At 38.7% G+C, this 22911-nt stretch overlaps 1 protein-coding gene and 1 long non-coding RNA gene across 2 annotated transcripts in view; both read left to right on the forward strand.

Annotated features, from left to right (window-relative positions):
* Nucleotides 1-380: 380 nt before the first annotated feature.
* On the forward strand, nt 381-3246 carry med10 (mediator complex subunit 10). The gene is made up of 4 exons (XM_044138055.1): nt 381-703; nt 790-873; nt 1223-1325; nt 2568-3246. Exons 1-4 carry the CDS (start codon nt 582-584, stop codon nt 2661-2663), a joined length of 405 nt encoding a protein of 134 aa, XP_043993990.1. The 5' UTR covers nt 381-581; the 3' UTR covers nt 2664-3246.
* A 14804-nt stretch (nt 3247-18050) lies between these two features.
* Nucleotides 18051-22911, forward strand: part of LOC122843633 — a 33053-nt gene continuing 28192 nt past the window's right edge. Inside the window, exon 1 of the long non-coding RNA XR_006372750.1 lies at nt 18051-18154. This is a non-coding gene — a long non-coding RNA (uncharacterized LOC122843633). The remainder of the gene's footprint in view (nt 18155-22911) is intronic.

Below are 22911 nucleotides of genomic sequence, written 5' to 3' on the forward strand. Positions count from 1 at the left end.
TCTTCAGATGCCCTGTAATACTGACTGCTACAGGCAATCATTCCAGCCCACAACTGTCAGCAACTCTTTAGTAGCCTATGAGTTACAACGATATTTAATTTCCCTCTGGGCTTAATCATATTAATTAATTATTCATTTAATTAGTAATATTAAATGTGTTTAATAAAATGTCAATTCTGAATTTGGTTGAAATACCACAAAATATTTCATAAACCCTGTGAACGTCATTTCTTTTTTAAATTTAGCGCTGTAATATTAACTGAGGTGCTATTTTTAAAAGCATAATCATTTCAAATGCGTTAAATCTAAACTGCACCCGTCTCATTAACAAAGGCGGCCCTTTTCTTAGGCGGCGCGACACTTTGCGACACAATACGACAACCCTTTACCATTTGTTTCCGAGGTAACACGATTGCATAGACAGCCGGCTCTCAACAGCGACTGGCTGGCTGCAGACCGTAAAGCGCAGCGGCGTTCTGCTTGTCCTAGCTTAGGTGGCTAAACAGTAAACACCGTTAATTTAGTGGCGGCGTTTCTGACACGTCGCTGTTAGAGCCGGTTTATTTGTTAAGAGCATCAAAATGGCTGAAAAGTTCGACAACCTCGAGGAGCACCTGGAGAAATTCATCGAGAACATTCGGCAGCTGGGAATCATCGTCAGCGACTTCCAGCCGAGCAGCCAGGCGGTCCTGAACCAGAAACTGTGAGTTAGCTTATTGCTAGCTTCATTTAAAGACAATTGCGGTAAAAAGCTTCATGTTGAGCCGCTCCATTCACCTCTCCCTCCAGGAACTTTATGATATCCGGACTACAAGACATCGATAAGTGCCAAAAGCAGCTTCATGACATCAACGTCCCTCTGGAAGTGTTCGAGTGAGTCATGCTGCTTGTTCTGTTGCACATAGTTACAATTCAGCTTCCTTTTTATACAAATAAGGGGGGGGGAACCAAAATCCTTTCTTACTGCGACGCAGTTAGCACCTGTGGCGCTGTGTAAAACAACGCCGAACTCCATAACAAAATTAGCCAATTTAAGATCACAATCACTTTCTGGTGTTTCTGTAGATCCAAATGGAACATAAATTTACTATTCACCTCTCATACCAGTAAATAAACATTCGGCCTTCGGATGTACGCAAAACCTCTTCTAAATTCATTAAGTTTGTGCTTTATCTGTATCACTTCTTACCATGATCTCATGTTAAACCCTGTGTTTCCAAAGGTACATCGACCAAGGCCGAAACCCACAGCTGTACACCAAGGAATGTCTGGAGAGAGCCTTGGCAAGGAATGAGCAGGTCAAAGGGAAGATAGACACCATGACGGTAAGAGATTATAGCGAGGACACAGACATTAGAGTGGAAAAAACCTGCAAAGGTCTGGGAATTGATATCAATGTTTTCCAGAACTGGATAAGTATTGAAAAAAGCAGGGCATGGAAAGTATTTGTAATGAATTTAATCTCTAACAGTAACATCATTCACCTGTTTACACATCTGTTCATCCTACAGAGATGTTTTTGTTCTTTTGAGTCAAACTATTAAAATAATGGTTAGGAAATTGACTAAATGAATGGAAAAATCTGTAAATGGTTATCAACCATTTACTCACATGTTACTGTCCCTATTTATTTCAAGTTTTATTTTATAACTTATTTATTTCTGAGCATTCTGGGTAGTTTTTAAATTGCTAAAATAAGAACTTGAGTAAATTTTACAAATAAGAATTGGGCACAAAAGTAAAAAAAAAAAAAGAAAAAACTTCCAAAAGTTTTTTAAAAACCTATTCTTTGCCACAGGATTAAATCACACATTCAAACTTGATCCTATTCATACTGGACATTTGGTTAACTGTCATCATACCTTCAACTTAGCTGTTTTGTAGCCATCGACGGATCCAAATACTGAAATAATTGAGTCTTTACTTGACTTTTCTTGGCAAAAATGTAGAGTTTTTAGAGGGTGGTTAGGTTCAAAATATATTAGCTTGTGCCAGTTCCTCACCACAACTTCTAACATTATTCTTGTCATTGTAGCCAATGAAAGCAGGCTGCTGGCATTGCCTTCCCAAAGTAATTAGTTATCCGATTCTGGCTCCAAATGGTCACAAAAACAATGTAATCGTCAAGACAAAGCTTGTTTTCTACATTCTTTTTGGCACATTCCACTTTGTCAGTACGTTGTAATTTCTCCTGACGGTGGACCTCGCATACATTATGCTTTCTGCCCAAATTAAAATGGCAGCAAGAGGAGAGGAGGGCTGAACAGACTGTCGATCAAAACCACAAAGATGGAAAAAGTTCAAAAAGTGAAATGACCGTAACCCATGGCAACGGCAACAGAAAAAGAGCGTAGGAATCAAAATGAAATTAATTTCTGTTGTTAGAACTCAAAAACTCGGATTTTTTACAAAATCTATAAAATCCTAAACCGAATCTGACATTTCTGATTATGCTGAGAGAATATCAACTTCTCACCTGAACCGTCGCCGTCTTCATTCTAAAATCACCAGGATTTCTAGATCACCATTATTTTATCTTCTATTGTTTTTTTTCCTTTGCGCTGTAGAAATTCAAGAGCCTCTTGATTTCCGAGCTCAGCAAAGTTTTTCCTGAGGAAATGGCCAAATATAAGGACATACGGGAAGAAGACGGGCCTTCCTAGTGTCTGCAGCTCACGACTCTCTCCCCGACCTTCACCCTGTGACCCCTCCTGTATGGAAGGTCTGAATGAACGCTTATCATTTCTGCTAAATGTTGTGCGGCTGCTGACGTTGATGAAGGTCGTAGGTCAGAGCAGAACCCGACCCCGCCAGCCATTACCTTCTTGTACATTGAAACTTATTTAAAACCATTCTTGTTGGAGAAACGTCACTTTTTTTAACGCCTTGGATGTGTTGTGAGAGTTTGAACTAATTTTCTTAAGTTTTACAGAGAGAAAGGTTTCGCAGCTCATTTCTAAGTATTAGGGAAGAAACTCCATCGGGTTCACAAACTGTATATTTATACCTGTATTTTTTTATAACGCTTCTTTATCATTGTGCAAACTCATGAGATTTTGTATCAAGCTCAGGATACTAAAGGCCATGGTGATTGAATGGAAATGTTTTTTTGACAATAACTTTGTGCCTCAGCGTACAATTTTTGTCATGTGTTTATATTGTAATGTTTAATAAATCCAATTTTTTTGTATGTTGAAATAGTAGCATTTGTAAAGTGTAAGAGGAAATAAACTCTTTGAAGATAAATTGGATCTTTTTTTTAACAGAAACATGTTAATTGGCTTTACTACATAGTCTGCAGCTTTGTAATGAGCTTTAAATGATGTGAACCTCGTCTTTAATCAATAGTAAAAAAGAAAATGTAGATAACGTAACTATGAATGGAAATTTTTGCAGCAATAGAAATAACATTTGTGTTTGTGTATGATTATACATATTTTTGCTGAAAATGATCATACTTTGAGAATATTGGCCCATGTCTACATGAAAGTGTAAGTTTTTTTTTTACATTTCCAATTGAAGAAAAAACATTTAAAATATATAATTTAAAAAGACAGGACTTCTAGCTGCGCAGATCATTTGAGAAATATCCAAGATGTTATTTAACAGTTTAAAAAAAGAGGCACTGTATCCTACAAAGATCTGCCTTTGACGTGGTGGGGATCGTTCAGCTCAGGTTGCACCTTGTGTGAAACTATATCCGACCAGTAAAAGTCTGCAGCGCTGAAACACAGAGAGACAGACGCACAGAGATAGACGAGGCTGCGTCATCCTGTTGGTAACAGCGGAGTGTGCCTCCACCTTAAGGGATTAACCACAGCGTCTGCTTCACCTGACCCCTGAGGCCTGATACTCTGAGACAGGAGGAGGAAAATGAGCCCTGTTATTGCCTGGTGACATACAAAACCCTTTTTCACATTCCAACCACAAACCTCCTTGTATTCTGTTGGGATTTAGATTTAAAGACCAACACAAAGTTGTTCCGGAGGAGAAAATATTGACATTTCTCAAAATTTTTTCGAAACAAAAACTGTGACATTTATATATGAATAACGTGTCCTTTCCCCCAATACATTTTATTGAATTTTCTCTTTTGGGACACAACAAACATATAAACAACAAACTTAACATTGTAAACATGTACTTATACACACTTGCATTCACTCAAGCACTCACCATTCAAGCCTGCATTTGTTCTAAAAACATACAAAACTCTTTAGATTAAGACAGAAAAATAACAAGACAATATGAAAATAGAAACTGTAGTCAAGACATGCATTTAAGACACTCCGCCTTCAGTCCCTATGATCCTCATATATGGTTCCCAGAGGTTAATAACACAACCTTTACTTGGAGACTAGAGTTGACTAGTGTAGACAACTCCCTTTGTAGGTCACCTCATAATCTGCCTGATCTGATGGGTTGAGCAATGAGAGGATTAATGAAAGAAGCAGCTAAGAAGCCTATGTTCACTCTGGGTGAGCTGCAAAGATTCACAGCACAGGTGGGAGGATCTATCAATAGCATCCACTAACTACACAAGGAAAAGTGGTTGAAAGAAAGCCATAAGACATGCAGTTCACCAAAAGCCTTGAAAGACACTCTAATTGGTCTTTCTGTCTCTACCCAAAGCTCGCGACCACACCGCAGTAGGAATGTAGATCAACCTGTAAATCAAGAGCTTCAGCTTTTGGCTCAGCTGTCTCTTCATTATCACAGACTGTTACAGCATCCTCATCATTGCAGATGCAGCACCAAACCGCCTATTCATCTCCTGCACTACTTTTCCCTCATTCGTGAACAAGACTCTGAGATACTTCAACTCCTCCACTTAAGGAAGGACCTCTTCCCCAACCCAGAGAAGCCACTCTACCCTTTTGCTTTCATGATGTCAGATTTGGATGCACCAATTCTTATCCTGGTTGCTTCAAACTTTGCTGCAAACCACTCCAGGTGAAAGATCTCAACTTGATAAAGCGTGAAGGAACCTCTACAAAGAGCGGAAACATGATGTTCAGGCCACCAAAATGGACTTCCTCAACACTTTGGCTGCACCTAGAAGTTATGTCCATAAAAGTTAAAAATAGAATAGGCAACAAAGGGCAACTTTGACATCCAGTTGTCACCGAAAACAAGCATTACTGCCAGCAATATGGACTAAGCTTTGACACAGATCATACAGGGACCTGGTACCATCGTAGTCCCAGAGTACCACCTGGAGGATTCCTCTAGGGCAGGGGTCTCAAAGTCAATTTCCCCGGGGGCCGATGGAGGTAGAGTCTGGGTGAGGCTGGGCCGCATCGGGTTTTCCACAAGAAAAGCTCTTACAAAAACATTCCAATGTTATCAAATGTCTTTATTTTTATTTTTTAAACACAAAATAAGATGAAAAAATAAATAAATTAACAATTCATAAGAAAAAAAAATTAATCAGTAATAAATAAATAAAATAATAATAATAATAATAATAATAATAATAATAACACAGCAGCTATAGAAGACTAGATAAATGTAATTATTATAATTCAGATTCAAAGTGTAAGTTTTTTTTTACATTTCCAATTGAAGAAAAAACATTTAAAATATATAATTTAAAAAGACAGGACTTCTGGCTGCGCAGATCATTTGAGAAATATCCAAGATGTTATTTAACAGTTTAAAAAAAGAGGCACTGTATCCTACAAAGATCTGCCTTTGACGTGGGGATCGTTCAGCTCAGGTTGCACCTTGTGTGAAACTATATCCGACCAGTAAAAGTCTGCAGCGCTGAAACACAGAGAGACAGACGCACAGAGATAGACGAGGCTGCGTCATCCTGTTGGTAACAGCGGAGTGTGCCTCCACCTTAAGGGATTAACCACAGCGTCTGCTTCACCTGACCCCTGAGGCCTGATACTCTGAGACAGGAGGAGGAAAATGAGCCCTGTTATTGCCTGGTGACATACAAAACCCTTTTTCACATTCCAACCACAAACCTCCTTGTATTCTGTTGGGATTTAGATTTAAAGACCAACACAAAGTTGTTCCGGAGGAGAAAATATTGACATTTCTCAAAATTTTTTCGAAACAAAAACTGTGACATTTATATATGAATAACGTATCCTTCCCCCCCCATTTAATACATTTTATTGAATTTTCTCTTTGGGACACAACAAACATATAAACAACAAACTTAACATTGTAAACATGTACTTATACACACTTGCATTCACTCAAGCACTCACCATTCAAGCCTGCATTTGTTCTAAAAACATACAAAACTCTTTAGATTAAGACAGAAAAATAACAAGACAATATGAAAATAGAAACTGTAGTCAAGACATCCATTTAAGACACTCCGCCTTCAGTCCCTATGATCCTCATATATGGTTCCCAGAGGTTAATAACACAACCTTTACTTGGAGACTAGAGTTGACTAGTGTAGACAACTCCCTTTGTAGGTCACCTCATAATCTGCCTGATCTGATGGGTTGAGCAATGAGAGGATTAATGAAAGAAGCAGCTAAGAAGCCTATGTTCACTCTGGGTGAGCTGCAAAGATTCACAGCACAGGTGGGAGGATCTATCAATAGCATCCACTAACTACACAAGGAAAAGTGGTTGAAAGAAAGCCATAAGACATGCAGTTCACCAAAAGCCTTGAAAGACACTCTAATTGGTCTTTCTGTCTCTACCCAAAGCTCGCGACCACACCGCAGTAGGAATGTAGATCAACCTGTAAATCAAGAGCTTCAGCTTTTGGCTCAGCTGTCTCTTCATTATCACATACTGTTACAGCATCCTCATCATTGCAGATGCAGCACCAAACCACCTATTCATCTCCTGCACTACTTTTCCCTCATTCGTGAACAAGACTCTGAGATACTTCAACTCCTCCACTTAAGGAAGGACCTCTTCCCCAACCCAGAGAAGCCACTCTACCCTTTTGCTTTTCATGATGTCAGATTTGGATGCACCAATTCTTATCCTGGTTGCTTCAAACTTTGCTGCAAACCACTAAAGATCTCAACTTGATAAAGCGTGAAGGAACCTCTACAAAGAGCGGAAACATGATGTTCAGGCCACCAAAATGGACTTCCTCAACACTTTGGCTGCACCTAGAAGTTATGTCCATAAAAGTTAAAAATAGAATAGGCAACAAAGGGCAACTTTGACATCCAGTTGTCACCGAAAACAAGCATTACTGCCAGCAATATGGACTAAGCTTTGACACAGATCATACAGGGACCTGGTACCATCGTAGTCCCAGAGTACCACCTGGAGGATTCCTCTAGGGACACGGTCGAACACCTTCTCCAAGTTTATAAATCTCATGTAGACTGGTAGCTGGTCCAGTGTTCCATGACCAGGACGAAAACCAGGATAGAAATCATGTATCATTTTAACTCTTCTTCATAGTAATCCGCTATATGTTAATCTAACTTGAAAAGTAAACTTCCTACAATCACCTCACGTACTCAGTCCTCTGTGGTGATGTAAACAGTTCCAGTTTTCAGCCAAAGCATGTTGCGCATCATTGATCGTCCTGCATTTCTCAGCTATTCATTTCTCTCTTATTTTTGCCTCATCCTTTGGCCTTCCTTTCAGATTGTGGATGAAAGCATCCCAACTAGAGCGGCAGCAGTCAAGGGCGCCCTTTTCACTCCAATAATAAGCCAATTCGTATAGATCGCAAACATTTGAAATTAAATAACTTTTCTTTTTCTTTAAACCCATTTGGTGTTTGTTCCGGAGAACCACCGACTTTTCTTTCACAGGGTGACTCTGCGTGGGCGTCCATTACGTCGTGATGCTTCGCCAAGCAGTGAGGAGCAAAAGGAAGAGGCAGTGAGTATTGTACTGTAATGACGCCTTTGTATGCAGCGCCGAGGTGCGCTGGATGACTCACTTGAAGAATCTTTCACCTCATCTTCTTTGCACTCTCACAAACACACCTCTTCATCCCAAAGACTGCTTTTCCCCGTGCTTCAAGGATGTGAATGGGGTTAATTGAAATGAGTCGCACGAGAGAGGGTCCTTGTCCCCCTACCGTTAGCCCTGAGTCATAAACCACACCGACAGAAGTAAAAACTGGCAGAACCTGCAAAGTCTCATTTCTCTCTGCAAGAGGAGCCCATTCTTCTCCAATTTCATGATGTAAGGAGGGCGCTGAGCAAAGAGCTTTCCAGAAACAAAGGCAGGTATCACCCTGGAAGGGAGCGCTTGGTGGGGTGTCGGGTGGCGTGATGCTCTGCAGGCTCTAAATACTTAATTTACTTCCCTGAAAACACGGAAAAAGGTCAAGGAGAGAAATGTGACAATAAGATACAGCTGATGAAACAGCCAGAGAGAGAAGAGGTATATGTTGCTTCCATTTCTTGCTTTGGCTTTGCTGTGTTTCCATACAAAATAACTCGCATCCCTCTACATTTTTTGTGTTTTGTTGCATTAAGCCACAAACTTCAATGTACTTTGTGGAGGTTTAGCATTGTAGAATTTACAGACTTTAATGTGATTTTATGCCTATATATGTACATAACTCTGCACTACTTTTTATTTGCTTATTCCTAATGAAACTGGCTGAGTTTGCCATTCCAACAAGTTAAGATGAAACAGACATATCAATATTTTAGTAAGGCAATATTGCCTTCATTTTCTATTTAATATAATCTTAAAAGGTGGATTTGATAAACCTGAGAGAAGCTGGCTTCAGAATGAAAACACCAACATCATGAGACACGTCATTCCTAATTTATTTAACTGTACTGTTAAGTAAAGATAACTTGTTTATTCCATCAACTGAGTTGTCTTTTTGGATGCCTTAACTTATATGACAACTTACTAATCTTTGCACTTATGTGAAATGTGAGTATTTCAATGGATTTGAAATGGGGTGTGGCCAAATGGCTCTACATCGCCTCCTAGAGGTAACCAATATTAAACTGTAATGTAGAAAAGGTGGTACACAGGTCTCTACAAGACAAGGGGGGCTAAAATGATTGATGGTCAGTTCTAAAACCAACAGGAAGTGGGTCATTTTGGATCAAAGGGTAATTTCTAACATTTCCATCACAGTTGGGTCGGGAAGCTGTACCCCATCACACATTTGCAGACATCCATCTGTCTTTTTGTTTTTTGGCCAACTCAACCTACTGACTGTCCCCAACTACTTAAGATTGATGCCAACGTTTCCTGACTGGGAATCGGGGATAAAATCAGGCAAAAAGTCATCCAGTGTGTCACCATATTTATCTGTCCAGACCACACAGTTCCAGTTAAAGTCCAGATATTACATTTACATCAGTGATGGTAGGACAGACAAGACTTTTCTTGGCTCGCTTCCCAAAAAGAGACTCCAGGCATGACAATCACATGTGATGGTTTGCTGACTGGAAGAATCCACATTTTGAACCCACATTAAATAAGCTGTGGAGATGTTTGACCTCACTGTGAGAGGTGGCCAGTTAAATATGAATTCCCCATCTAGTCCCAAAGCAGAAACGGGCGTCTCTGTTATGCCTTATCTAAATCCGAAAGTAATAGGAAGTTATGACTTACTGGTTAAAATTTCCCAGAAACTCTGATAATTTTTTTTAAAGGTAGAAATATATTACTGCACCAGTTAGCTATTTTAAATGATTTCTGTGAGTGGGATTATTCCACGGCAACAGAAGATGAATACATTTAAAGACTTTTACCAGAGGTAAATATCTGTTTCCAAAAGTTCACAAAGCTGTTCTAAAAAATATTTTTCACACAAAAACGAACGACGCAGCCGTGACGGGAGGACTCTAAGGCTTTTCGTGAAGCAAACGGTACTATTTAATTCTTCCACGCGCTCTCTGTTCTGGACTGGTGCGGCAGTGGAAATGTAAAAAAAATCCCATGGCGTCCTTGGGTTGGTGCAGGAAACACAAAGGCAGGGGGTGCTGCTGCCTTTGATGCTATTAGCATAATGTCTTTCTAATGCTAATGTGAAGTGCCTCCGACTGACCGCGGCGGCTCGCGCGGCCCACAGCCGTGATGGGGCTGACATGGCGGCTGCTGCTTCCTCCGCTCTCCTCTCCGCGCCATTGTGTCTGCTGCCTGTTCTCCTTCGGCTCGGTGACAGTCATTCACCTTCTCAATGAGGGTCAGGAGACAGACCCTCTATTCCTTCTGTCGCGGGGTCGCCATGGAAACACCACTCCCATTGGCGTCACCCACACTGCATCAATAGCTTTTTGCTGTGTGCGTGTGTGTGTGTGTTAAGAGTGCTGTGTGGCTAATGCTATAAGTGTGTGCTGTGATAATGAGCCCAGCTGAAAAGTATTAAAAGTCTGCCGTGGCTCCTTTCACATACAAGAAATGCGCAACACGTCACGGCCGCGGCAGCTGTCTTACATAATGATCTGTGGACGGCGGACACGTCACGATTTGATGGAATTAGCAAAAGTCAGTGAATCCTTAAAGGGATAGTTCAGGATTTTTGAAATTAGGTTCTGATGAACATTTTTAAATGGTAATATCTACCTTCATTTCAGCTCACCTTCTTGTTGGACATCGGATTGGAAACTTGGAAAACTCGGCATCAGCATAAAATGTTACACCTTTCGTTCTGAAGGCTGGAGCTAACAAGTGTATTTGAAAGGAGATTAAAACCACAGTGGAAAATGCAAAAGAGTTAAATAAGAGCGCTATTTCATTAGCCTTTACCTATTAATTCAACAGCTTTGCATTGATGGTGTAAAGAATTATTTACAGAGAAATCATTGAATACTTACAGAAGAAATTGAGGAAGGGGGCTGTGTACCATATAATCATGTAACAGGCTGAAAATGGAACATGTGAAGCATTTCACATCAGAGAGAACAGTAGGATGAAATGTAAAGTGAAAAAATACAAATATAGCAGCTGTTTATGTGCAGCCAGTGGTTACTCTCAAGGGAAATGCATTATTTGATTCCAGTATGTGTTTCACAGAAGAAGATTATTGGTGGTGCACAGCCACCAGAACCACCAAAAGAACAACCAAAGGACAACATGAGAATGGATCAGGTTCCTTATAGTGGTGGGACTTAATTAAAAATTAGTATAAAGTTAATTGCATATTAATTGAAGACTATATAGCCAAAAAAAACCACCCCAAAACATTTTCTATTAAATTTTATTCTGTTATTTAGGTTATTCAACCATCAGAGGTCACATATTCATGTTAAATTACTGCTTAGGAAATGTGGACTGTGGATGCTGACGACTCTAATATCTATATTAGGTTTGAATCTTTTAAAAGAACCTTACTTTAATGAGGCTCAAGCAAAACAACAACAAAACCCCCCACATATATTATAAAGCATCCTGATATCCCATCTTCCTCATTTGACATCTCCCTGTAATTGGATGATAAAGACATTAAATGAAAACCATAAATTAGCTCAATCACGCCTGCTGTACGACAGGCTAACAGCGGCGGCTGAATCGCTGCCCTCTCAACAAGAGGCACAGATGGCACTTAATGGATGGAAAATAGTATTTGCATCTGTGCTTTGTGACCCCCACTGCTGGTATGTGTGCTTTGCTCTTTTCCTCTCGCTTTCTCTTTCGCCGTTTTTCGCTCACATCCCGGCCTGTGTGTGTGTGTGTGTGTGTGTGTTTGCTCACAGGCAGCGAGACTAGAGGGGGGATGAAGGCGGCAGGAGAAGAAGAGAGGAGAGCAACGATGACAGAGGGTTTAATTATCTGAGACAGGCTCGCTCTTTTAGCTTTGGTCGTTAAATGTTAACAGTAAAAATGACAATGAGGACGATATATCTCAGTGTGGGTGTGTGTGTCCTAAAGGGAGGTGCAACAAAGAGAAGGCCACAGCAGCGAGTCTGAAAAGCACGAGCAGAGGAAGTCACTGTGTTCACTTGTTGGCAGCGTCTCGTTTTATAAAATCTGTTCAGCATCAGATTCATAACTATGATGAAGTGTAAATATAAATGTAAGCAGTTCCTCCTAGACGCAGCGCCGGCGATTGGGGCGTCTAATAAGTTCCTGGGTGCACAATGCATGGGAAGTCGACCAGCAGAGATTCCCATGTTTTTCCAGCCAGAGGCTGTTTGTTGCCTGAGGCTGGGATAATTTTTTTTTTTTTATCTCTATTTGTACAAAACACACAAAACTTAAAAGCTATTATAAAACAGAGACTGGCCTTTAAAAAAAAAAACAATTAAGAAATTGGGGCCAATTTATTGGTTTGTTGTTGAAAAATGACTTTAACATTAGGTCAGTTTCACTTTATCAAGGGAAACTTGATAAAGTTTCACTTGCTAACTTTATCAACACAAGATAAAGTCAACAGAAACTCTTGTGTTTTTTTCTTTTTGCACATGCAGTATCACTCAAATGTTTTGATGGAATGCTGTACGCCATACAATTCAAACAACAAATATTTTATTTTTGTTGTCCCAGTGTGCCTTTTTTTAAATAATTTTTTACGACCAAAAGCATCACAGAGATCTTTTTCTGCCCTCCCCCAGCAGAATTTCCCCAGCGACCGCCGAGTGTATTGATGACATTAAACGTCCAGTCAACGGTTCCCACGTTAGTCAGGTGGCAGCTTCTAACAGCTCACAATAAAGGTATTGATTAATTGCCACACACACCGTACCCATGGTGTTTTAACTCTGGTGTAAAAGTGAGAATTAATGATTGCTGGAGAAATGTTGAAATGAGTCATTAGTGCTTGTGCCTTAAAGTCCATGCCATGCCATGTTTTTCTTTTTGGCTTGTAATCATATCAATTCCCAAAAAACCGAAGGTTGACTGACAAATGCAGGCATTAATATTTAACAATATGACCACCCGATAGTAAAGTCTACAGATGACATGTGGACATAAGATGAGGATTTTTATGGCAATTTGTCCAATAAGGCTGTCTGAGAGCAGTGGCATTGAAACCTAGCAAACCGGTTCTCTTCCCAGGAATTTAAAAGCGGTATGTGGGAAACGTGCCTATGCAGTAACTCACCACATCCACAGTCTCTTGTAACAAAAAATTTACATTTCAAAAGACTAATTCTGTTTGCATTCAGGTAGACTTTACAATTCTGATCAAGGATTTCTACTATACTGTGCAGTGGCAGCTTTTTATAGGGTGAAAATGCTGCCAGATTTCTACTTAATTTTTTTCAAAAGTGAAAAATGGGCTATGACACCGGCGACTAATCACTCTGACATTTCTGTTGGATTTCACACTTATAGCAGCCAAACATGAACAACAACTTTACTTTGTAAAAGTTGGACGTTTGCAAAAAATAAACATTGGAATTTAACCAACCAAATCAGGAGATTGAAGCATTTTTAAAACATGAACAGTCGCTATTCTTCTTTTTATATCTGGGTTAGAGAAAATGTTCAGAAGGAATATAGCATGATAACACCACCGAGGGATTTACATACCGTCACACCTTAAACTCAGAATATATTTTTCTTTAAAAAAGGATTCAAGTAGATTTTTATGATTCACATAAAAGTCAGTTATACGAAGTAAATTGGCACTTATGCCAATTTAGGCATGAATTCATGAATGCCTAAATAAATTAACAACGGTAAAGATTGAGGAGATGTTTCAAATTTTAAAGGGGAAGTGATGAGAAACATTTTGACATGAGCTTGTGTGTGAGTTTGAGAGACATGGTCCCAAATGGTGGAATGAAATGTTAATTTGCTTGTTGACTATTTTCTCCCATAGTCAGCTGCTACTCATAAGCCCTGTTGTCCTCAGGGTGCCTCTTTTATCCCAGAGGACACACACACACACACACACACACACACACACACACACACACACACAGTAGCCTCCATAAAACCCACTACCACGCCCCGGCTTTGTTTTGCCATTTGGCATCAACTTCTGTCCCCTGATGTGAACCCTTCGGAGGTCACGGCATAAATGCCAATCAGGCCTCAACACAAAACAGCTAATGCAAGGTGACCCGGCCACATTCACATCCCACAAAATACCGACCCCAAACATCTGACCATGTACCGGACATACAGATCAAAAAGTTACTACTAGTGATTAAACTACTGAGTGGATTGGGTAAAAAAAACAAAAAGATTAAACTTTTTGGTCTGTGCCTTTATGCTAATTTTAGCATTTTATTTATAAAATATAGCTATCCAGAATAAACATGTGAAGAGGGTGCATTCATAAGTGGCAATAAGAACGTCAAACTTAAAGAAGCTTTTTTTTTTTTACATGATGAACCTGAAGTGAGCGTAGCTCTATTCTGGGTCAAGAACCTCAGCTTGCTAGCAAGTTTGAATTTAGCGCCTTTGCTAGCTAAAGCTGGGAACGAGCTTGAAATGAAATGAAATTTATTCGAACATGATACAAATATAAAAATAAAATAGTGCACAGTAACAAGAAGTGCATAAGAAAGAAGAGAAAATACAGATTTTTTGTTTCAGTTAACATATCATGCTCAAAATGGGGTAGGAAGAAGTGAGAACTTATAAACTCCTACCCCTAAACACTTGAGACTTTAGAGTCCTACTGTCATTAAAAAAATCAAAATCAAAGTGGCAGTCAGAAGTAACAGTTACTAATATTTACCTATACATTTTCCCATTTTATGCTGGTTTATCTTTCTAAACCCTTACACCAAGTTGTTATCTTCAATACACACCTTATTGCTTTCTGTCCCCATGTGTGTATCTATTGAAAATTACCTCTTTGTACTTTCTTTTGAATTGAGTTAAACTATTGCTTTGTTTTAAATCTTCATGTAACTTATTCCATAACTTTACACCTTTAATTGAAATACAGAAGCTTTTTCTTGTTGTTCTAAAATTGCGGATCTTGAAGTTTGAGTGACCCCTTAAGTTATACCCCCCTTCTCTTTCAGAAAACGTGCTCTGTATGTGCTCAGGTAACAACTTTTTAGATACCTTGAACATAAATTGAGCCATTTTAAATTCTACAAGCTCGTCAAATTTGAGAATTCTGGATATTATGAAGAGCTTAAATTCTTACGCCAACATTAAAACATCAAAACGGAGCCAATTATCTGAAAGTTCTTGGTGAAGTTTATTATAAATACAACTCATAAACAAAAGACACTTCACACAGTGAAGCCTTATTAAGAAGCCTTAAGGAGACAAATTAAATTTGAATAAAACGGTTTAAGTAGCATTTAGTAACACAATATGTTAATGTAATGTTAGAATCTCAACATTACTGAATGTAACGCGTACAAACTAATTCTTGAGTAAATTATTTTTACAGTTTTAATGGGTAATATTATTTATACATTCTCTTAAAAAATATTTTTATTGTAGCCCACAGGGTTATAAAGTTCAGAGTAGCTTGCTAGCAAGTCTGGTTTTACCATTATCGCTCATGCTAAACTAGCTATAACTAACTTAAGCTTTTTTCAACTCGGTAATATTCACAGGTACAAGTATTACGATAGAAGAAAACTTTTTCAAACCTAGTACATTTATTTATCCTACTATAATCAGTATTTATGTTCTGCATTGCACACAATAAACCAACCTTTTCTCTTATTCAAAAGGTTTGAGCAGAATTTGCTACCAAAATAAAGTAGCTAATGTAACAATTACATCTCACTATGCTTGATCAACAATTAGATAATGAAAATATTTAAAATCTATCAAAAATATTTTTTGTAGTGCACAGAAATTTTCTGGGGAAGCAGTTATGATAATAATCTGATAATGCATTAAGGCAAGATTTAACATCTGTGATTGTCAACATTCCTGTCCTCTGCATATTTTTCACAAGTCATTGCTATGTTCATAAAAGTTGGAATAAAGTCATAAACTAAATCTGCAATTATTAACAGAAACTTATAATCACAGGGAGATATTTGAAAAAAAAAAAACGAAAAAAAAACCCCCTGCAAATTGGGTGCTAACTTTTTAAGGCTTTACTGTGAGGACCAAGGTTACAGTGGGTTAGCGTGTGTGCGTTGCGCTTATAAGAGGATGCTTACAGTCTAATGAGAGAACGTGTGTGTGTGTGTGTGTGTGTGCGTGTGTGTTTACTGCGTCTGGTCACTGACTGTGCAATGGTAGGCAATGCTGTGTTCGATTTGTGCTGAAGTCCCCATAGCTGCAGCTGTGGTATTACGCAGCAACAACAAAGGTTCATTAATCAACGTCTGGGGCGCTAGCTAACACGCCTGCTCTGCAGAGCTGTTTTGCATGTATGCATTTTTTTTTATAGACAAATGTGTGTGTCTGTGTGGTGTTACTGTGTGTTTATTTCCGTTCACATTTGCAGTCTTGACAACCGTGTCAAAGAAAGTCTTAGGCCGCTTTTTGTGAGGCTTGAAATTAGCAAAAAATGAAACTTTTCTACGTTGCCAGTCGTGTATAACTGAACAGATGAAAACCAACAGGAAGTCGGCGCCTTCAAATTGTTCCCAAGGAGGAACCAGACTTATGCAGCTGCACAGTTCTCTCCCGGATATCCTGGCAGGTTTCTTTTTCACTTTCCCATTGAGTCAAACAAGAAAGCAGTGTGTTCCAGGTGTGACTCCAATTCACCCAAATGTGTCAGTTAACCTATCAGAGGTTTCCAAAAGCCATGACATCATCATCTGGGCTTTCCCCTCACTGCTTAAAGAGACAGTCAATCATCCTGTATGTACATTTCTGGTTTTGTAGACTTTCATAAATAAATCTCTGACCGATTATTTCTCTCATTATTGTGGAAATGACAAAATATGAATAGTTTTGGTCATCATAGCTGACTTAAAATGAGAAGTTTGCGCTGAGATTAAAAAAAGAAACCCTCATATATCTTTTTATTCGGTGTATATAAACTTCTGGTTTCAGTTGTATTCGCGATATATCGCCTATGCTTTTAAATAATGCTAAAAAATATTTAAGTATTTCTAAAAAGCTGCTAAGAACAAATGTAAATGAAGTGGCAACAATATAATTACGGAAGAAGATTAGGGCCACCGAAAAAAAATAAATAAATAAATTCTGACCTTAAAGTCAGAATTCTTTTTGTTTTTGTTGGCCCTAATCCTCTTCCGTAATATAATACATGATGTGAATTTGATGAATTTTGCTAGCTACATTTTGTTAGCATTTTGACAAACTGCTAGCTTTTTATCAGTGAGTATAGCGTAACTCAATCTCTGGACACCCATCAGTCGGCGATTAAAAAAGTCTCAGGTTCTGTTTCACACCGACAGTTTTCTGCTCTATTAAGACTCAAACTACGGTGACTTTGCGCCCTGCGTTGTTCAGTCTCTCCACCTTGCAGAGCTTAAGCCTGATGGCTCCACAAACGAATACATAACGTCCTCTGGGTCCCAGGCTGGACAACCAGTTCTGTTGCATCTGAAGGCGTAACACAAACCTTAAGTTAATCTGCTATTAAGATTTGTTGTTGCCCCCCTACACATTTTGTTATTCTCTCTCTATCGCGCTGGTTTCGACTTTGAATAGCCACCGAATTCAATTAGACATGAGAGAAAAAGCCACACGGACCGGGAGGCATGAATTTTTTAGGATCATTTCATGTAAGTTTTACTACCCCCCACCCTCCTCCAAAGACTTTTTCACTCTCCTTTATGAATAAGTCACACTTGTGCAGGTTTGCGGATTCAAAAATGGTTAAAGGGACATAATTTTTTTTCTTGATTCCTGAATGTAGGACTGTGAAAGTGTCTCCTCAAGTTCTGGGGGGGAAGAGAAAAACGATGACTCTGAATTAGGGAAAGCAGGAGAGAGAAGTGGAAGCACCTGCTCCGAAAAAAAAAAGAAAATCATTTTAAATATGGCTGAAAGTGTGCCTCTTCGGCCTGCGGGGTAACAGCCACGCGGTAAGAATGCGCACGCACACACAGTCATACGCACAAAAGCGCGCGCAAGCATCTGCGGTCATACCTTTTTTTTTAACAGCTTTCGGCACTTCGAGTGATGAAATTACAGCGGAGGGAAATTTGTAATTGTCTTGTACACCTCGCTCCGATCCCCGGAGTGTTTCAGCGGGTGGAGGTGGAGGTGGGTGGGCGCGTGTCGGGGACGTTATTTTTAAACGGGCAGTTGCGGGTCGGCTAAATTTAGATTGGCAGCCAACTGCTGACTTTTCCTACAGCATCAGCGCTTTGTTTGCTCACCGCAGACACGCCGAGGTAAAATTAGAAGGCCCGGAAGCGAGGTCCAGGTAGGCTTACACAAAACACAGCGGGTTACACACAAAAACTACACGTGTAGTGACGTCATCGAGAGTAATTCGGAGTTCGAGCAGCGGAAGATGAGCTGCAAGGTTGCTAATTTTACAGATGTTCGTAGTGACTCCGGCACTTTTCGGAGAAAAAAACGAGAGAAACAACTTTATTTTAATTTTTTTAGTTGTGAGAAAAACATTTTTGGACTGACCTTGAGTCTCGCTTTTTAAATGAGACCCCCTGACATTTGGGGCTAGGATGACTTAAGTCAAAGATATTACCGTTAACATTATGTTTTATTTTATTATCATATGTGCTAAATGTTTCATTCAGAAACAGAAGGTTGCTAACTCGATAACTCATATTACTCGTTTTCTGTCGAACCTGAAACGTCTGACTGAATCCCTCAATTTGATTTATGATAAAAGACAGCAACCCGTTTCTTTCTTTTCACAAAATATGCATTTCTGAAACATCTGGTTGTCAATTTAGTCACTGATTCAAAGTTTTTTTGTTTATGTTTTTTCTTCTTCGTGCATTCATTTATTTTCTGCTATTGCTCTGATTTCCATAAAATATGCATCTCTATTTACCTTGCTTAAAATGGATCCTTCAATTGTATCACAATGTGTCATTTACGCTTTAATATCTTGTCTTTTATTTTTATGTGTTGTTCTTTAATGCAAAACCTGTTTGCTTCATACATTTTTCTCCTAAATATAAAAGAGCACATCAAAAGGGAAGCGGTGGAGGAGTTTAAAGCAGGTTTAGGTCATGAAATAATTCAGTTTGAGTGAAAAAATAAATAAATAAAAAGAAAGAACATATTTGACCTCTAAATGGATTTGGATTAAAATGGTACAGAAAGTGTAAATACTCAATTATTTTTGTTTTCATGTGTGTTAAAAATGTCAAACTACTAAACTACTACGCAGCTAATTTGTCATTAGCTGGGTTGCAACTGCGCAATATGACATTTCTAAAATATATTTCCTTAATAGAAACACACCAGTTAAAAAAACTTGTTTTTTGATCAACACATTTGGGGCTTGGATGATTTCTTTCATTTAATTTTTTTTTTTTGCTAAGCTTGTGCAAACGTGTAAAACCGAAACCAGGAAGTGACGACTTACTGATAGCAAACACGCTGTAACAGTTTCTACTACAAAGAATTGCAAATAAATTTACATGAAAATGAATGTACGTGACCAAATCAGGCACAGAAATCATGTAATCATGTAAACTGCCTCTGAAAAAATTTTTAATGAACATAAAAGCATAAAAAACACCCAGTTGTCCAGTGCAGAACAGGCTTCCTGCATGCGCTCTGGCTAACCAACGTCGCATCGACGATAAACACCTACATAATGTGCATGTTGTGACTTGTGTTTGGATCCATGGATGCCTATAATAACGCTCCAGATATCCTCGACTTAAACTGCATTAATATTCATCTGTGAATGTGTAAAGACTCGAGACTAATCCTCCCCTCAAAGACCTGGCAGCTTTGCATTTCATTTTTCAGCTTTTCCCTTCCTCTTAACCTACTTTACACCCCCTCAGCCTCCTCCCATTCCTCTGCACAATAAAATTCACCAGGCGGTGTCATGGTTGGGATGTCTCTGGCTTTTCTTTTCTGTGCTCATATAAGCTCATTTAAGGCAATTAATCCCCCTGAGTTTGTAGGCTTTAATGCTGCCGATAAACTACAAAGCAGTCAGGACCTTGCGTTTACCCAAAGTCATTTTCTGGAGCTGTTCCCTTTGTTTTCCATCTATTATACCCATTATAGTTGGTAATCTGTCTTTTTTTTTTTTTTAAAGTGGGTACGTGTTAATACTGTCTTTTTTAAAATTTATTTTGTACATGCAAAATCTTTGGGCAAATGTGTCGTTTACAGAGTTTTAATGGTTGAAAAACGTGTTCAAAGCTGGAGTTGTTTGATCAAAAGCGATTCCTTCATCTGAGATCGTGATCTGAGCCGAAGGAAGACGTCAAAATCCCGAGCATCTGAAGCGTCAAAACGCAGATGTATGATGAAAAATGATTATTACACATAATTAAATTAGACTTGAGTAAGTTTTTCACATTAGATACAAGGAAAGAGCTACAGCACTTCATATTTTATGTTACTGTCTTATTCCAAATGACATTGAATTAATTGATTTCCTCAAAATCCTACATGTAAATATACCATTATGACAATGTGGGCAGTTTTTTTCTCTTTTTGACGTGTTATGGAAATCTATTGACTGGGAAACCAAAAAAATTAAATAAATTAAAAAAAAAATCACATTTGCATCTATTAAGCAATACATTTTTGATCCATCTTCAGTAAAAAAATAGTAAATGTTACTTATCGAGCTCCTTTCATAGGTCAGAAAATCACACACAGAAGAAATAAACATTTTTTAAAAATGGGCTAGGTTAGGTTGCACTGGTTGCCACGGAGATTAAAAGATTTCTCAAACATGCATGGCAGAATCAAGGTAACACTCACGCCATTTTTTTGGTGAGATAATAACATGACGACATGATGTAAAAGCTCAAAAAATGTTGGTTTAAATAAAAGATACTGCCACTTCAATAAATTTACGACATTCTCAAAAAAAAAAAAAAAAAAAATCCCAGTGGTCTCAGTAGAAAATTTGTGTGTAGAATTTTGAGGAAATAGATTAATTTCATACAATGTGGAAAAAGTGAATCACTGTGAATACTTTCCAGATGCGCCGTATTTACTTAGTTAAACACTATCGCAGTTTTTATATTTTTATGTATAAAAATAAAGAAAACCCTGATGTTTCTTTACTAATATATTGTGTTTTCCTACTGAAACAAATAAACCCCGTGGAGTAGAGAGTAAGGACTCTTAAAACTGTGGCTCTTTGGTAGAGTAGTCTTGCAATCGGAAGGTAGTAGGTTTGACTCAAGCTTCCTCCTGCCACGTGTCGATGTGCCTCTGGGCAAGGCACTTAACCCCAAATTGCCTACCGATCTGCGTATTGGTGTATAAATGTGTGTGTGAATGTGACTCTAGTGTAAAGCGCTTTGAGTGGTCAAAATGGCTGGAAAAGCTCTATATAAGTTCAGTCCATTTACCATTTAAAAGTTGGTTGTTTTTTTTATTTGCCAGATCCTATAAGTGGGCGTGTCTTTCTTCGTGGAAGCCTCTCCAAGGTTCCCATGTCTGCATTTAGACAGCTGGATCAGTGAGGCTTGCTGACTGCATGCAGGTGACGTAACATGGATGTAGATGGATTAGATGGTGACGTCATGCATTCGTGGGCTCAGAAAAGCCGTTGATGTTGGAGCTTCCTGGAATAATAAAGCTGAGTTTCTCCTGCTGGATGGTGGCGTGTTCTGGGATTTTGCGTGTTGCTATTCGGAGAAAATGGCTCTAATCTGCTTTGTCCTATCTGGGCGGTGTAACAGGTAGCGCATAAAAAAAAAAAAAGATAGGTATGTGTGGCCCAGGTGAGCTCAGTGCAACAGGTCTTTACTTCGATATCTTCCTTTGTCCTTTCAAACTGTTGTTTTCCACAGCAGAAGAAACCAACAATTCACTTTTAAAAGGTAGAAACCTCCAGAAGAATCGGACCCGCCTCGACAGGAAACACAACTCCCAGAATCACCGGGTCAGGTGAAACTTTATAGGGGAGAGGAAAGAAAATGAAGAGAAGATAACAGCTGCTTTTCCATTGACTATAAAATTGCACAAATTAGAACTACAAAAATAAATTTTCTTAATGGAAACGTGCTAACTTTGAAAAAAAAAACAAAACAAAAAAACCCCTAATATTTTTGTGTTAGAATGGGGTAGTTTTTTGGCTGTATTGAAATTTGTGTATTTTGAAAAGATGCAACGGAAACACTTATCGCATCATGAGTCGTGATCAATGATTGGATATTACCACTGATGAAAACCACGAAGAAGAGAATGACAGGAAGTGGTAAGATGTGTTTTTTTTAATGTGAGCAAATGGACTCACGTGTGATTTTAATCACGAGTCTTATTTTTAAAAAAGTGCTTATTTAAAGAAAACACAACTGCAATTTTTTTTTTTTACATTAGTGGAATATCGACAACGTTTGAAATGTAGCTACTGATGCTTTTCCATTTGCTTTAGCCATATGTCAAGCTCTCAACTGTCTCAACTATTTCGTATTTAGTTGTCGCTGAGGATCCAACAGCAAGCAGGAGGTAGGCAGGTGATTCAAATGAACAACACAAGAACGCAGGACTGAAAAAGAGGAGATTACAGGAGGAGTGAGCACTCATGATGGGTTGACAACTGAAGAAACTAGAAACCAGAGAATAAGACCAGAGGATTGAACAATGAGGAGAAACGATTACTGGGGTGGAAAACCAGGTTCTGATCCACTGAATGAATTACAGTTTATGATGAATTGATGTTTTTTTATCATTAGCTTCGCTTTTTCATTCCTATGCAATTCCGCTCGATTCTCATCTCCCTTCAATATTCCGTCATGACTTTCTCTCATTCAAGTGGATTTTATACGGTAGAATTTCAGATGGGCCAATCAGAGAACAGAAGGCTAAGTTGTGAACATTAATGTTGATTTTCTGCACTGTTTTATTATAGTATACCCGTAGTCAATAGCAGCGAAGGAAGTGAATGTACACGTTAGCCACGCTAGCTGCCTCTTTCGGCTCCGCAACTCACTCTTTGCAGTGGAGAATGGTTATTTACAGCTCACCCAACTTCCTGTAAACTTTCTTGGCGCATTATAT

Source organism: Gambusia affinis, linkage group LG14 (genome assembly GCF_019740435.1).
Source record: "Gambusia affinis linkage group LG14, SWU_Gaff_1.0, whole genome shotgun sequence".
Lineage (NCBI taxonomy): Eukaryota > Metazoa > Chordata > Actinopteri > Cyprinodontiformes > Poeciliidae > Gambusia > Gambusia affinis.

What these genes read in the sequence shown, in the direction of transcription:
- med10 (XM_044138055.1), top strand. Translation starts at nt 582, where the DNA reads ATGGCTGAAAAGTTCGACAACCTCGAGGAGCACCTGGAGAAATTCATC. An exon ending in GTCCCTCTGGAAGTGTTCGA is followed by an intron (nt 874 to 1,222) that starts GTGAGTCATGCT and finishes GTGTTTCCAAAG; the next exon opens with GTACATCGACCAAGGCCGAA. An exon ending in GGAAGATAGACACCATGACG is followed by an intron (nt 1,326 to 2,567) that starts GTAAGAGATTAT and finishes TTTGCGCTGTAG; the next exon opens with AAATTCAAGAGCCTCTTGAT.